Source organism: Bombus vosnesenskii, unplaced genomic scaffold, assembly GCF_011952255.1.
Source record: "Bombus vosnesenskii isolate JDL3184/JDL3185 unplaced genomic scaffold, Bvos_JDL3184-5_v1.1 scf7180000013883, whole genome shotgun sequence".
Classification (NCBI taxonomy): Eukaryota; Metazoa; Arthropoda; class Insecta; order Hymenoptera; family Apidae; genus Bombus; species Bombus vosnesenskii.
This window is the reverse complement of record NW_022883264.1, coordinates 569023-586989: the sequence shown is the minus strand read 5'-3', so window position 1 is coordinate 586989 and position 17967 is coordinate 569023. Positions and strand designations below refer to the sequence as shown.

Sequence of the window (17967 nt, the reverse complement as noted above, 5' to 3'; positions counted from 1 at the left end):
CTTGCAAGGTAATACAGTACTCCATTTATTCTTTGGGAAATTTCAACGTTTTTATACGCATCGATACATGGACAGAAAAGCAACTACGTGTGCTATGTAAGATGATATGATCTAACCCTGCTGCACGTCCTTTGAATCATTTCAGATCCAGTTCTGTCTTTCTATCGTTAGAGAGCATTTCTCAAATCTGAGGAAAATATTTAAACAATCATCATTCAGGTGCATGATTTCTCTTTCCGTTTGTACGATGAAATGTCTTTCTCCGTTGAAGTTGTTTGAAAGCGAGATTCAACGATCGCAGCAGGGTTAAAGCTGGTTCAGACACGGCCAGTCAAGTGGCAAGTAACAAGTAAACAACGAACTACTTTATAATTTGCCCGTTCGCAAACGACCAGTGGTACGGTAAAACGGTTCAGCCAAGTACATCCGAATTGTTAGATCTTCCGGCCAAATAGGAGAACGGAACAGCATTTCTTTCACTAAATTTACCGGATGCGTCTCTTTAATGGAGTTCATTAGCAACTTGTCACGTTTACGCTAGAATCGCAACGCTTGCCAAGCTTATAACCTGCTTCGTTCACGTTTGGACGAAATTTCTCTTGTGACGCACAATGGAACCGTACCGTATATACTATATTTACTGAAACTTGGCTCGTTTTAAATCAAACATAAATTGACTGAACTCGAATCAAAGCTCATTTAATTGCTCTTCAGCTTATGCTCTGTATTGGATTTCAGTTGGTACTTTTAATCCGATCATCTATAAATTATCTGCAGCAATAAGCCTACATATCCAAACCAAAAATCTTCTCTCATTTCCCTATGGCAATAGCGTCAGTCGGTTAAAGCTGTTGTCAGCCAAAGCTATCGTCGGTGAAATTTGGCGTCGCTGACAAATCCGATATAGGTAAACGGTAGTCGGTGACTTCAACGATAGCCTAAATTCCTTGTTACTCGCTTACTGTACTGGCCAATCTGTGTCTGAACCAGTGCTTGAAGTAGGTTTGAAACAAAGGATAAGAAGGATAGTAAGGGAGGAGGACCTTTCAGAGGTGCGTCTTCAATCAGTGCATCGATGTATGCGTCGGATTAGAACGTCCACGATTTCGCTTTCAACTTCTAACTGCAACTTCTTACCTTGAGAAACAACACGTTAAAGTAACTTTACGTCATGAACATTTAAGATGTCGAGAACAAGACGTACAAGGGGGATTCGACGAGAGAAAGATCGTCAGGCGTTAAGAAGGTAGTATTCTGCGAATTTGAAATAAATACCTGCGATGGCTTTACGATCATCGTGCTGAACTTCGTCGTCGCTGTTCACTGGCCTCTTATCGACGCTACGTAGAAATCGCGATGTTATAGAAGGGAAGCTCTGTTTAGAATTATTCATGTATTTCTCACGTATCGCCAGTGCCTGAACCAACATCTGCGACGCTTGTTGCAGATCTTCCAAGGGTACCTGCAAACGCACGATGTTTTAGTTAGGTTTTGCAACTTTATACAAACGGTATACACAGTCTCCAGAGTTACTTCCTTTCGCCTCCGTCTGCATTTCTTTAAAAAAGTGTCAGACATTTTATAGAAAATTATACACAGGGCGTACCATGTAACCGTGGTCAGGATCTTTTGCCTATTTCCGATGGTGTGAGAAAATCTGATGTTCCAAACAAAAGTCGATCGATGTCTCGTCAGCTACAAGCCGCCGTATAAAAAATTTCCAAAAAGTTGTTTTTTCGATAAGATACCTCGAGGTTACCTTGACGTTTTTAAATGATACGGTATTTTTGGCTTCGTATCGCTGTAACCGATATCAGGACCAGTTCACCGACATACTATATCGTATTCTTCACTCTCGAAATTTCGGCCCGATATAAACGATAAAAATACCAGCGGAGTCTCTTTACCCATTATTTACCATTACCCAATATTTTCCACGATTTTAACTTGAAATTTTAATTTCGAAGCGTAGCCAGCGAGATATCGCTAAAGCGATTCATCAAACGTTCTCGACCGATTAAATAATTAATTAAACATAAATACGTGTATCGATTACGTGTGTATACATTATCAAAATCTTTTCTACGATTTCGTCGAGGTTCTACCGTGTATCTAAAAGTAAACACTGCATCGTATCATCGTATATCGTTACTTTTACGAATTTCAATAAATCATGGATTCTTTTTATAACTGTCGTTGATATTCATTGTCACATCACCACCCTAATTTTTTCATTTTTATTTCGTTGGAACGTGAAATCGATGTTTAGATCGTTACGCATCGTACGATACGATCGTGTAGCGATTAAAAGAGCTTCTTATAAAATAATGGAACAGAGGTTTGCTTACGGAAGAGAGAAATCGCAACAGAGGTTTCCTACGTAAGGCAGCGCGCTCTTAGGGTTTCCTCTCGTAGAAATCTCAAAAAAGCATAATCTCCTACGTAACACAGATTTTACGCGTGGACTCGATCAATTTGTTCTATCCGTTACAACGCATGACAACGAAGTAACGATAATCGACAGCTACTCGTAAAAGCTCGACCACAATACGGCATAATCTAGCCAAGTTACGTTTACTCGAAATAGACGATGGAACATACGAATAGAAAGTAACGAATAAACGATTAATATTATTTCAGGATGATTGTAATCGTTGGTTTTAGACTTTCACGATGATTGGACGACGTATTTGCGGTTCTTCCTGGTTCAGATCCGCGAAAAGCGGCGTGGAATGCTCGCGGAACGTTCAAACGAAGCACAACGTAGGACAACTGTACCTAATATGGGTCGGCGCTTAATATGAAACGGCGCAATATCTCTATAACCGAGTAATTGACAAAATCAATCGGTAACAGTATTTCGTTGAAAGCAAAGCGTATTAATCTTTCTCCAGTTTCGCTTGGAAATCTGTCGTTGAACGCGTTTGATCGTTGCGTTTGAACGCGTTTGACAGTTTTGAAGGGAGGCGAGTTAGATAGCGAAACTTATCAGTTCTTCGGTGTCCGAAAGAAATTTACCGTTTTATCTATTTTCTTCTTAATGTAACTGTTATTTCACCGACCAACGACACATGCATCTAATATCAGGTTGTCGCACAAGTTGCTTTCGTTTTCTAAAAAAATAACACAGGTGTTCTATTAATAAGGACACGGTTGGAAACTGGAAGAACCAAAAGTACGTCCAACGATCGTAACTTTGTCATTTTTACGAGCGTTACGAATACTACCAACGTTCTCAAACGACTACTGTGTGATTTGGTCTTAACGTACCCCGGAAGTATCTTCGCCGGATATGGAGACCCTCTGGAAGTGTGGCACGAAGTCATTTTCCTCGAGATTGAAGATATGATCGACGTCGTCGGGAACACCGGGGCCGAGCGATGGTTCATAATGGCTACGACGTTCCTCTAAATCCTTGGCAGCTCTGTAAGAATACTCTAAACATGATTTTTTCACTCGTGCAAACGTAGAAGCCTGAATCGCGATCGAACGAACAAGCGTCGACAGTTTTTACGAGATACGACACATACTGATATATATTAGCTATATTGGCCAATCTGTGAAAAATCGATAGAAAATAACGAGTACATAAAAAACTTTATACAGAGATCAAGTTATTTGCATCGGGTTATCGTTTAAGGATCCACGAACGAGCTACAGGTGCTGCTACGTTGTAAACAAAAAGTTGATCGCATTCTTGCAGGGATCACTGAATTTTTCGATGCTCGCTAAATTTTATGGAAACGTACGTTTTCAACCTCGTATTATCATACCAAATATTACGAAAAGGCAGGACATTCTTTACGAAATCGGAATCAGGCACGCCAGCAAACAACCTTTGCCTGCCTCGGTCTTAATAAAATTCGTTGCTTTGCCTTTGAATCAGCGATCCAACAAGTTGCACTAAACTTTGACACGTAGTTTTGCTCATCTCGTACGATATATGAAATACGTGGTCGTCCTCCGACGATTCTCTCGCAGCGACAAATAGTCGACGATTAACAGCGTGGATGAAAATTCACGCGCGTCTTGTGACAAATGCTCAAACTTGATCCTCCGAAAGGAAATCGAAGCCTCCAACGAAATTTCGTTGTTTTCGATTTTCGTCTTGTTTTCGGCTATAGAATCTGCCTGGCTCCATTCGTACCACGAATTACGAACCCTGTACAGTTCCATAAATTGAATCGATCCAGTGACAAACCATTAGCGTACTTCTAACGAGACAAATTGGAACTTTAAGCTACGTTTAAATGGTTGCTGGCTAGCCTACGTCATTCGAACATCGTGATTGCGAACTATCGTTCGTACAGAACAGCGCTTCTTAAACTTTTCCTATTCGCCACCCCAATTATACAGACGAGAAGGTACGTATAATACAATAAACATACGAATGAAACGTTAATCGGCGACTAGATCAAAGAAGTTTAAGTTTAAACAATTCTCCGTTATATCTGTAACTTTATCGCTCATTACCACTTATCGGGACAAAATTAAATTTGCATATTTATTTTTGCTCGAAGAGTTGAACATATTCGTGGAAGATATCTTGGTTTTTAAAAACCATTTGAACGATTTTTCAAAAAGCCGATGGTTCATATCCGTGTCGATTAATAACTGGCGGAATTCTCGATCCTTTGACGACGAACGATCGGCATTGTTCGTTTCACCGGTACAGCGTGGCATTTACAAAAATTTCGACGACCCCGTAATCCTGTTACGTAACTCGCGTAACACGGGATCGCGACCTACAGATTAAGAAGCCCTGGTACGGAACAAAGTCCTCGCATTTCGTCTTTGCTCCACGAAGAAAGATAACGATGAAAAAGTGAATTACGATCGAACTAAAAGTACGTAAATGTAGAAGAATAGCGTTGCTATCGAACGAGAAAAGAAAAGTCATTGAACACGCGCTAACGTATTTAAATTAGATGCATCGAACCTGTCGTTTCTGTTTAACCGGTTCAGGACGGGTATGCGCTATATTTATATAATACGACTCGAATATTTCAGTATCTTTGAGCGATTAAGTTTCCTTTAAAGCAGGCTTTCTGGCCGTGCGCTTCCATGTAAATCGCAATCAACTTTTACAATGTACTTGAAATATACGTGTCGTAGCGTCGAATTTCAAGTTTCGTTCGCTTTACGATAAGACAAATGGCAATGAAATCGTAAAATAAGTGCGTTCGGTCGGATAACGCATTGTAATAGAATATTAGAACGTACGATAGCGATAAAATGTATCGAGTCAAGTAATTAACGAGATAAGAGGAATGTAAAAAAATTAATAGCCGATAATCTACATATACATCAATAATACATAGTTACAAAGCGGGGAAAATTTGTCTTTCTTCGTTGGTATCGTTGAGAAAAGATACAAATTTTACCGAGAACAACGGAAAAAGAGAATCCAACTATGGTCGAAATTAAATACAGACCATAAAACACACAGAGAAACCACAAAGCTTGGACGTACGTGTAATTGACAATTTTAACGCAGTTGATAACCGTAATTGTCGCAACAATTCTATGGGAATTGTCGACAAAGTTGATATCGCCGTTTCAGCGCAATAGCGACGTATCCGCAAATTTGTGACCTTCGAAGTGAACGCATTGCTAGTCTCAGACATACCTGATCTTTCCATTATAGAGGAGCGTACGAACGATCGATATTATTGTCAATATTTAAGTTTCTCGATATTGTAGTGGCGATATACAGGGTGACCTCGGTTTTCCCAACCTTGTCGATATATTCTGTAGGTCAGGATAAGGGAAAAACGTCGATAAACGTATCGCATATCTGCTTCAATAACGACGCGACGTCGTTCAAGATTCGTAGAGTTTTTGAGTTACGTTTCTTTCGTTTTCTAAGGGAATAATAGATGCACAACGTGTTTTGTTTTATCTCTACGTATCGTACGCTGTATTATCTCTAATATTTCTATGTATCTCTATCGTATGATCAAAACGGGTCATACGTAACTCGATAGAACAATATAAGCAAGAAATGTGTTCATCCATCATTTCCTTGGAAAACGAAAGAAACTTTCGGGACAATGTAATATTTTCTACTGATATAGAATCCCCTGAGTGAAGCTCTCAAAGATTCACCGCGCGAAGACAGCTGTGCCGCTACGCATCGCATCATCGCGAAACCGGAACAGCTAGGAACGTTCGATCTCGTTCACGAAGCTTCGTCGTGGAGTCATAATGGAAAAAAGAAGAAAAAAAATTAATGAAATAAAATAAAACGACCTAGCAAGCCAACCTTTCCCTGGCGAACTTCCTTTATCGCTGCATAAAGTAGGAATAGATCGGGAATATTTACATCTGGTAGTACTCAGAAGATATCGTAATATGTACTTCTACGACCGCAACTCGAACGAGTAATAAACCAGGAACTTCAAGGGGTAATAAATTCGATCTTTCGCCGCTGCCAATCTCGTATCGACAGGAATGCCGAACATCTTGAAACGAACTTGTACTCCAAGTCGTACAAGAATCACGATAGCTTCTGGCTACTACCAGATACAAATGTTTCTCGTCTATTAATACCTTGCGTCGTGGTAATGCACGTTCGTCACCGCTCGTTGCGTATATCTTTTCTTTTTTCTCGTAACTCTTTAACGACTCTTCCAATGGCGTACGTTTATGTAACTTCTTTTTTTCTTATCTCGGCCCGTAGAACGTGTATAGACAGCGTCTGGCCGGGAAAACAAAACTAGGACGGCAAACACCTTGTATATCGATCATCCGCAGCGTCTGCCACGTACGATATCGTTGAGAACCTTAAATATTGACGATAATATCGATCGTCTGGACGCTCCTTTAAAGTTTCATAATTTTCCGAACGTTGTTGACCAGTGGATGAGAGTAACGTCGCTACTGAAATATTTGTTGTTAGCTGACGCGCTTCGTAGCAATAACGGCGTAAGTTGTGTCGTAAACATAGCTAAAAGTAAAACCAGAGAGAATGCGAACCACGTTGTTTATCTCGACGTTGTACATTTCCTCCGTTATTTAATTACAAGTTTTACCGGACGAACAAACTCGTTCGCTTCGTCTCCTGAGAAATCACCTTTTTCTCTGCAGTTGCGTCATCGCTGCGCTGGAACGGCGAGCGTACGTAAGGTGCTCTGAGTTTCTCCAAAAATCTGCATAGAGATTATATCTCTTGCTATTTATAACGTTTAGTTAGACGAAACGTCTTAAATTCATCTCTCTGCTACTTTCAACCGCAATTAACGAAAAGCGTCGTCAAACTGCACGATTCAACGACCAGATCTGCAATCTTATCGTTTATTATCCAAGCTAACTGTTAGACTGTCTCAAAAGTCTCATTTTCTGTTTTGTATTATTTCGTTGAGCTATGTCGTTACGATCCATTTTGTTCTACCGCTACTTTTGTCTTCTTACTATTCCTCCGTAGCAACAGTGGTAGTAGGACAAGCTGGATCATACGGAGTTCGATGAAATAACATAAAACAAAAAATGCTGTGCGTCTATTGTTTCCTGATAAAACGAAGAAAACTTTTGGCACAGCCTGATACTTTTCGTTTCATACGAAGACGGATGAAAATCACTCGTCAGATCCAAAAAGAATATTCGTACCATCGTACAAGAAACGCACGGCGATCCGACTGATCCGAGCGCGAAGAATACGACACGTCGGATCCCGTATTATCGATTTCTTCGAAAATTATCACGCGCAAAAGAGACATTTTCAGGGTAATACAAAAAATGATCGTTCTTCGTGTCTATCTTTAAAGCCCCGTCCTAAAAGGGTTAAAAGGTGTGAGGAATCATGATGACGGCATTTTAATTTACCTCAAGAGTATCCTATTATCCCTGAGCCATCGTTTCGATTCGTTCGCACCAGCGAACATGTTACACGATCCTTCTCTCGTATTTTACGTCTGTTGCATGCACGCTGACAGCGTCCGAAAAACGAAATGTTCTCATAAGCAAATGTTCCTTTCTTGTCGCATGCTTTTTCATTTCTCTTTTCTTTACTTATCGCAAAACTCGACAAAGCAAACAACGATATTCCAGTTTCCTTATCCGTTATATTTTATTATCAGTTCTCATCGCGAACTTGGTCGTTCGTTTCGTCTCAATGCCAACTTTCCAGCGGGATTTAATTTACGTTTGGCCTCGTTCTAAGCTCACATCGCATCCATAACGCGTTGCGTCTCGTCGAACGATCGTCTAGTTAGCTGGTTAAACGTTAGCCAGTTTACAATCGAGGGACCCAGACGTGGAAAACGTGCGAACACGTGGTACTAAAAATTGACGGCAAAATCAGCTTCAGCAGAAGAATAAATTCTTCTCGAGAAAGTTAACGTTAAACCGCGATCGTTTTAATCGTTGATCGACGTACATTCGAACAGCTCTTTTTACTGCACGGTATTCTGTCCAAGCGTTAAACCGTCTGCCAAAGGCAAACAACGGCAATATCCGAACGTTTTGTTATGAGATTATAACGTTTCTCAGCGACCGATGCCTTCGTTCCTTTCAAATATGTACATGTTTTATTAGCGTTCACGTGCGATGTATTCTTTCCTCTGCTCCATCGAGTGAATTCTCGTTACGACAGTTTGGTAGGAAACTATCGGCGTTCTGATTGTTGCAAGAAAATACGAAAGTGGTGCAAGCGTCAACAGAATTAGGCAAAATACGCGGCGTTGGAAAAGCCAGAGACATTAGAAGACGAAAACAAAAACATATTGAAAATTATCCAAAGCGCGTAGATATAAAAATTTGTACAAATGGAAGTTGTTTATGTTGAAAGAATTACGTGGTGAGTTGGCAGGCAAAAACATACGGAACGCATGCATGGAATTTATATCTTATTATAATACTCTGATTCTGTGTCCTCAGCTCGAACAAGTCAATCCGCTGCACAAAACTACGCAGTCTATTCAATATGCACGTTACATCCCTACAATTCCTACAGATAGGTTCAACCAACTGAACATTAACCGTCAAGTACGAAGCATAAAATTATATTCGCTGCATAAGAGAGCTAACAGAAACCAAATAACGTATGTTCTAGTAGTACGAATTATAAAACGAACAGAACAAGCGACAAGTTTCCAAACCAAAGATCGTACACGCGAGCCTCGTTGCAGCAAGATAAATAACGATAAATAATATTAATAATTTAACAAACTAGCGCTGCGTACTACTGTCAATATTAACCAGTTAGCTGTTGCTAACGATAGAAATAAATGTTTTCATTGTCTAATTTTATTACTGCAGTTTATTGCAGTTACCAAATTGCGATTTAAACAGCAAATTGCAACTACTTTTCACGGCTGACGAGTATATTCGTCGAAAACAGCTAACTGGTGGCGATTAACAGTTTGCTTCGCGAGCTAGGTAGATCGTCGCGTTTCTTACGATGCCATCAGGTGTCCCAATACTTATGCACTTTCATCAAGCTTCGATGCAGAAGTGGAACACATACGGGCAGATATAGATCGCACGTAAGAATTACATTGCAAGTTGTCTAAGGAGACGGAATAACGTGGCTTTCTTTCCCCACTAGACATAGAGGAAAGTCGTACAGTACCGGCCAAAATTCTCGCTTCTACCGTTAGTTAAATGCGCTATAAATGGACAATTAAGTAAATACTACGAGAATGCAAGGCGATAGGGATAACACGATTGAAAACGATCTTTTTTCATTAAACGAAAAACAGTTTTTCCCGCTTAGTTTCACCTAGGAAATGGCTAGAACGCACGGAAAAACACCGCTGACAAATATTAAAAAAGAAAATAATGTCGATACATGTATCGGCGCCGCCGCTAAAGAGCTTCTTCCTCCTCCTCGATACGCGTATCGACCCCGCGCTGAACGTGTCAATAGAAGCATGAAAAACGCAACAGAGATATCGATAAGCATTTCGAAATTTTCCCACATATTTTCAAAGTCTGGTAAAACGGTTGCCCTTTAATTTAAATCTTCCGGTTAACGTAGGAGAGAACGCGGAGAGAGAAAAAGAATACGTTTGCCTACGGAGGGTTAATTTAATCCTGTTCGCAGAAGGTTACACGCTACATCGCTGGAAGGCAATGAAACGAACGGTAGAACGCACGAGCTACATTGTTGATAATAGAAAAAACAAAGAGTCGATATAAATTGCAGCATATGGCCTTTCTTCGCTGAGCCCCTCAATCGTCTTGTTGTCACGAAACACGTAAATATTTACGATCGTCGTCGGGCATTTCGAAACGGTATCGAAGGCAATCGTGCGTTTCATTATTTCTCGTTACCGGACGAACGGTAACGACGATTCGAAAAAAAATACCACTTGTCGGAATTCTACCGTAATATCTGTGCAATAACACGTTTGATTTTACTCGCGAGGTTTTAAGTCGAGGTTTAAGTTTACCGTAAGAATCTAGGAAATGAGCGTATAAAACGTATCTGCGATATTTATGCTATTCGTAAATAGTACTGCACGTGTGCGTTCGCAAACAGAATAAAATCGTGCGAAGATAACGCATGTACGATTCGACTGTTAAACACTTCGATCGCATATACAATGGTTGTTGGATAAAAGACGCAGACAGAATTTGCTCGCGATAGGTTTCGAGTAGAGCAACGGCCGTATTCGTCCATATGTTGCTACGATCGCTACGAATGCGCAACGATTTTGCGGTAAGAACGACAGGAAGATCATCGCGGCTTGAACGAAGAAACATGAGAAAAGGAAATGCGTCGATGATCGACAAACGGGGGAACGAAATTTCCATAACGACGTACATCTCCTACGCGTAACCTGTTACATAGAGCGCTCGTAAACCTCGACGATATCAAGTGCAGTACTGCCGCACCTTTTCACGAGTTCGGAAAATTTTTTCACGAAATATTCGGAGGAACGAGTGTCCGCAGCTGTTAACCAGTTAGCTGTTGCGACCTCCTTGAAAAGCGTATAGCCAAAAAAGTGCGTGGCAAAAAGTAAGCGAGTTTACTCGTCGAACAAAAAATATATGTGGCTGTTATAATATAGGATTAAGTTGCACCGAAAAGACTGCTTTATTTCTTAATTTTATTACCGCAGTTTGTCGCAATTACCAAATTCTGACCACTTTTTACGGTTGACGAGTATACTCGTCATAACACGAGATATTGCCACTTCTTTGTGTCGAGTATACTCGTCGAAAACAGCTAACTGGTTAAAGAACATAATGTCGAATCATGCGTCTGCATATGTGCTCTATGTACGTATACGTGGCTCACGAAAATATTCGCACGCTCCTAGGAACTGTTTATGCATATACGAGTCGGTTAACGCAAGAGCGACGTAAACAGAAAAATGCCGATCACTGATTAACGAGGAGCGAAGTCGGAATCCTGTAACGTACAATAATATTAAAGAACGTTACACCTGTTTTATGTAAGTCACCGTACAGTTATGTCTGAAGATAGCACATCTGCACGAAACAGAATCAAGGTTAAGCTTCGGAGATGCGGCGTTAAACCAAATAGCTAGAAAACTGACTTACGCTACTTTCGCGTTAGACGGCTCGTATTATACGAAACGTTTTGAGACTTCATTGGCTCTGGAACGGGACACGACCGTCGTGATTACATTGGTAATATTTGAAACGAATCTGAAAATGTATGTAAAAATTAGAAGATATTTTACGGATTTCGTAAAAGTTAGTGTATTTGAACAAAGCATTTGAACAGTGAATTGTTCGTTGTATGAATAATACACAATATGTAGCGAGATTATCTTTGGCACTGATCGCACGTCGAAGACCATTGTCCATGCTGTGTATTAATTTTTCATTAACTGTATGTTTATAATAAATGTCTATGTATATAAATGTGATAAATAAATCTAAAAATGTATGCACAAGTTAGAAGATACGTAGTGGAAGCGAATAAGCCACAAATGTATGTAGCGAAATTGTCTCTTGCGCCAATGGCATGCCTAAGACTACTTATTCATCCTGCATAGTAATGTTTCGTTAACAAGTGTATGTCTGCAATAAATATTTTCCAACTTCTCTACATACATTTCCGGACTGCTTTCAAATCTTACTATCGTAACCACGACAGTCGTGTCTCGTTACTAGACCGCGCATCTTTATGCAAAGATCGTTCATTTGAAAATACAAAATTGCACAAATCACGCGTAATATGAGGAACCATAAGAAAACATCCAAAGTACAGCGCTTTCTATGATACGTGGTAGTTAAATCAATTTCTCAATTTCTGGAGATTCTTTTTTCTCAGCTATATCCTTAAGAACACGAGTTTCCGTGAAAACCCACAGTCTACTCGTCTACGGTGCCAACGAAATATCGAAAAGTTTCGTACACGCATAACGTACACGATATTCCCGTAAATAAGAATTCTGTGGTAAGTTTTGGAACGCTTTCACGAGCCACTGTGTTTAAGTGTCAAAATGTCGTTGAGGATTCGCTCGACAGTTTATCGTTGCACAGGACGGGAAACTAAGCGAACGCGAACGTCTAACCAGGAAGAGACGGCGGCTTCGGTCTTATTTCCGTTCCCTTTCCGTTATTCATCGATACGACGGTAACGCGTAATTCGAAGGTGTCACGGCATAGTAAACGCGGCGAGAGTTCGCGAATGTAAAATTTCTGTCAATCGATACGTTAACTCACATAGCCTAGCCTCGGAAATTCTCGTGGCGAGGTCATGAAAGACTATCGTAAAGCCGACCGGGGATCATGCGGTCGTCCAACACGAGTCTGATATTTCTTGGTAGAGTACCGGAAACGATCTACGTTGCACGCAGATCATACCGCCGCGCACTTCCTACCACCACGATGGTCTTACGACTACTAAAAGGCCGGCCATGAAGGCTGCTCGCGAACCTAACCCCAACCTAACCCCTTCCCCACGTCTATGCCACTGCCACGCCATCATCGTCGCGCCACACCGAATCGCGCCACTCGTTCATTGTCAACCAAGCAACCACATTGTCCATATTGCGAAGACGTAGTTCGTTTGATGTAGCCCCTATAGGTTGTCGCTGCTTCAATTAATCGCGGTACCTCTATTATCGTTATAAAGAAGCTTTCGTTTAATCGTTTAGGAATTAACCCGAAGGTAACAGACGACGCAATTGTATCGCCACAAGGCAGCTCTTAAAAATCAATTTCATCGCGCCATGATGTTCCGCTATGCGTAGCTGTGATCCTCGCAAAGAACATAACTAGATACTTTAATCTGCTAACTTGTATTCCGATTATATTCTGTCACAGAAAGTTATATCCTGTATTTGTTTACCCCGGTTTTGTCTCGGCCAAACGTTGTCGTTGCGTTCTGTAGGCACCGAGATAAGGAAAAAGTGTCGTATAAACGTATGCGTGTTATTGGCAGTATCGTCAAGGAGTTATGACAAAAGAACGATATAGGAAATGACCGATAACGAATATGCGTTACTACGTATACTATACGTATACTAGTACAGAGTATGAATGGATCAAGAACAATTACATCTGACGGTAGTCGGTAGCCACGATTCTACGACTCCAACTACAAGTCCATTACAAAATGTTCACCGTTCCTGACGATATAAGATTGGCAGTGGCAAAAGATCAAAGAGATGAATTTCGAATGGGTGCTGAATTTTTCAAGTTCATTCATAGCACTCTACCAGTAGAAAGTACAGAGAATTCGTCGCGTTTCATTTTATATCCATTACATTTTCAAATTCTGTTCTTTTTTGAAGGATTTTTCAATTTGGGGGGTGGTCAAGAGTCGCAGGAGGGCCAGCAGGCTGACGAAATTGCACGACGTCGTGTTTCGCCAGAAACTGCTAGATAAGGTGCGATGAATGAGCCAGTTGTCGTAGCGAAGCACGAAACAGATTCAGTCATCGCTTTTCCAAAACTCAGACCGTTTCCGTCTCACTGCGTCACGTAATCGCTTCCGAGTATTCGGACAATGTTCCTTGTGCGCCGTCTGATCTTTTGCCGCGTTTTTATGGTAAACGCTACCTTGCTGGACAAGGAAAACAACGATTTCCTTGACCAGCAAGTACTGCGCTTGAATCTAATATAAATAATATATAATACATGACATTAATTAGAGTCACGTCTTATACATTACACAAAATACACCAGCTACAATGGTAACCACAGCAGATTAAACAGTAAACCAGATAGATCTACGTTGCAGTATTGATCGCTACTTCACTGCATAAGAACTAAGATCTATCGTGTGAGATAATTTTACCAGTGCTCATTTTAATCGCAAACGTAATAGTGCTTGTACTGAGAATATGTTAACGGCAAATTATGTGAAAAAATTAGTCGAGTCGTAAAATCATACTTTCTAGTAAAAATTTTATTCCAAGTTTTAGCTTACTGCACAAATCTTAGAATGATAAAAATGAAATATTATATGAAGGTACTCGTTGACCTTCCGTTAGGCGGCTATTTTTTTTTTCCACCTGGCCTAAGCAAGCAAATGTAATAGAAATCGAGCGCAACTGAAAATTTATTTTCAGAAGCTTCAGCACTCGCATCAAGAGGCATGGTATGGAACTAACAAGAGTAATAGCCAAGAATAGAATTGAATTAGGTACATGCACCTTCGTAGATAATCCCAATTATAGACGGCAGTTAAAAAGAGATCATAAATTCTGACCGCCTATAAAAACGCATTGCAATGAAATTTACGTCTTTTTAAGACAACACGAGACTCGCAAGTGGATCGCATAAAAGTGCAATTTTCATCATTAATAGAATGTCCTGAAGGAAATGTACCGGTGTTCTATTTTAAAAGCACGAAATGACCTCTAGAATGAACGACTAGGGCAGGAAAAGATTACATGCTTTTTTACACGATGGAAAAGCAAATTTCCTCTCAGCAGCGAATAAAAGATTACAAATTGGAAAATGAAAAAAATTCCTAAACTGAAGAATTAAACGTAATCTTAAAAGCATAGTTGAATATATTATGTATCTTAATTCAAGTGCCTATCAAAAGTATAATACTTATATCCTTAATGTAGTATATGGTTAATTGTACTTATTAGTAATGATCGTAACGTGTAGTACGTTCCAGCAATTTTATGAATGTTTACTACGACTATTGGAGTAATTGTAAGTCATATTTCATTTTGTAGTCTTTAAAATTACTTCAAGTATGTCTTGTAATAAATGTTATTCTGGTAAGTAGTATTTTCTAGCAAGTATCGTGTCCTACACAATGTTATATAATGTACGTATAACTATAATATAATAATTTATAACAATAATTTTGGAGTTACGTTGCTAGAATTTTTGGTTAATGTCATGATATAAGGGTAGCTTAAATTTTTTGGAGAATACGAGTACGCTGTAGCTTAAGGCCGTTTAAAACCGTCTTCGTTATGCTTTTCTCTCGCTATTCTCAGTAACGCTTTGGAAAGGGCTGTATCGCGACTACACATAACTACTGCAACGGGTTAAAGAATGACCTCGTTCCAACGTTGAATTTTCATGAATTCTGGAGCAAGGAAATCGATTTATCAAACTGTTCAACAAACTCGTAATATCTTCAGTTTTCAAACACTTACAAGAATAATTACCATTTTTATAAAATTGCAGTGAAAACTGCTCAAACATAAGAAAAAAGTTTTCAGGTAATTACTTTTGACCTAGGTAATATAGAAAACCTTAAGGTATTAGTCAGATATATATATATATATATATATATACAGAACGTGATTGAAGAATTATCAGTACTGATAATGAAATCTATATCGATAAATAAACATCTCTACACCGAATCTATAGAGTTATTGGTGACATGTTTAAGTGGACTAATTGGATAAGTAAAGATTACATGTACATATTTGAACATGCTCATACAATTCTTTAATTTAATTTACAGTATCATAAAAGATAAACGAAGAACATCGTTTTACGTAACCTGTAAGATAATTCGTAATAACGTCTGGATAAGCTCGAATAAATTGAATCAGAATAAGACTCATCCTAAATATATTTTATCGCTATCGCGAGTGGAAGAATACAAAAACCGACAGAACTTTCCAGTACAGTAACTGAAGTACTAAGAAGACCAGTAGGCGATCGTGCTTCCAAATTTTCCACGTATGATTCGTACAATTTATGAACTGGCGTATTTCAGATCAAATTCGGCTGGACTATACCGTGGCTGCTCTCATTGCGTCACGTGTAAACAAGTTTTATCGATGTCTGATTAGACGTCATCCGGTCGTACCATGATCACCAGCGTGAATCAAGGTTCATTTTTTAGAAGAAAAGTACGAACGCGTTACTTACTTGACGGTTAATTGCCTCTGTATGAGAAGCTTCTTCTCGATTTGTTCGATTGGAAATTGTGGCACCTCATAGGGGGCAGAAATTTCATTGGGCAATTCGTGCGGTACAAGTCTTAAGGAGGTTCCACCACCTGCACCTGTTCCGCCACCTTCCAGACCAAACACCGGACTTTCGCTTCCTGTAATGAAAAGCATGGTCCCTTTTTAGTAGGAAAACGTTTACACTAAACGTATTATTATACCTCGAAAGCGGATGCAAAATGCCTTAAAACGAGTTTAGTCGAGTACAGCGGTTCTTAATCTCTGATCCGTGGACCCCAAATGGTCGCAAACTCTTCACGGTGCGACGCTCACGCGCAACTTGTTATTTTACTACTCGAGTAAAAAATATTTAACCAATTAACTGCGTTCGACGCGCTTACTCGTCCTTTTATTTACTTATCGCGCTAATTACACACGCCATAAGAGATTTTTAAAACTAAACTCCGCAGTTAACTGGCTAAGGAGTACGCGTACCTAAAAAATGTTCCAGGTGTATGTGCATTTATCTTTATTTATTTAGACCGAATATCTCCTCTGCAAATTTGAAGATCGTTGATGAGCGATTGACGAACGTTTTAAATATTTCAGGCCTGTTACGGATTCGAAGTTTGAATCAAGTGGAAACACGGATTACTATATATAAGCGACAACAGGAAATTATTTAGAATAAACGTGATTACCGAGAGACTAAGAACCGCTGGTTTAGCGGTACTACCTCAACACTTGGTTAACAAGATTGTACGCTTCTGTGTATGTCTAATGCAAATTGCTAAGTAAGTTTCAACGTGCGTAGTTCGTTGCTGTGAACTAGAAAACGCTTTCACTGTAACCGCCAATTATTTAACGTAAACGCAGCAAACATACACGTTGCATCGAGAAAATTACCATCGTTCCCCGCCTGCCCCGTTTTTTGCAACCATTCCGTAATAGAATTTCGCTTATATCCAGACAAGTAGTCAGTTTCGCTACCCAGCACCATCGTGCAGTTTTCTTCTGCTCGTCTAGAAAGATTTGCCAGAATTTTAATATCGAACATGATTTCGTCAATTTCTACTCGAATCTGTCGATCGTCTACGATAGTTGCAGCTTGTTTACTTGCAAATAGAGCTCGATATCAATTAGTAAAAAAAAAGCAATCGAATATGTATATGTCGTATCAGACATATTAGACTTGGGCAACTAAGTGGACGCAGATTTTGTCATTAGGTGGTATTGACAAAATCCGCAATCACTTAGTTGCCAACCCGATACAAGATCCGAACGTTCGTTTGCTGACTGAGTAATTACAAAAGAAAACGATAATCGTGATACTGAAACTTTCGACCTTTAACCAGTTAGCTGGTTCTGACGAGTATACATTTTAAGTACACGCTTTTCAAAGAAGTCGCAACAGTTAACTGGTTAATGTGTACCTAAATATATTGCACGTAATTAGTTGGAGCTGAAGCAACATGACAAAAATAAACGAGTATGTGTAACCGTGTTTCTATCTGAATAAAGGTAAACGTTAATATTGCTAAAAATATTTACATCTCTCGGTATTTGCAAAAACAAAGAATCTGGCACCGGCCACTGTAACTGGCTTGACGGTTTTACTATTAGGCAAATTCGATTTACGAGTAGTTTAAGAAGAGTAAACGATAAT

The 17967-nt window shown here is 39.6% G+C and overlaps 1 protein-coding gene across 11 annotated transcripts in view; it reads right to left on the bottom strand.

Annotated features, from left to right (window-relative positions):
- Positions 1–17967, bottom strand: part of LOC117239135 (AMP deaminase 2) — a 33444-nt gene that overhangs the window by 3467 nt on the left and 12010 nt on the right. For 6 of the 11 annotated variants that reach the window (XM_033504476.1, XM_033504474.1, XM_033504475.1 and 3 more), the window contains 3 exons: positions 16282–16459; positions 3271–3424; positions 1276–1462 (listed from right to left, as the gene is read on the bottom strand). In XM_033504476.1, the coding sequence (XP_033360367.1) occupies positions 1276–1462; positions 3271–3424; positions 16282–16459 (519 nt within the window). Of the gene's footprint in view, positions 1–1275; positions 1463–3270; positions 3438–7824; positions 8280–12645; positions 12833–16281; positions 16460–17207; positions 17324–17967 lie in introns of those variants that run through there. The other 5 variants (XM_033504478.1, XM_033504483.1, XM_033504481.1 and 2 more) reach the window with 5 other exon arrangements.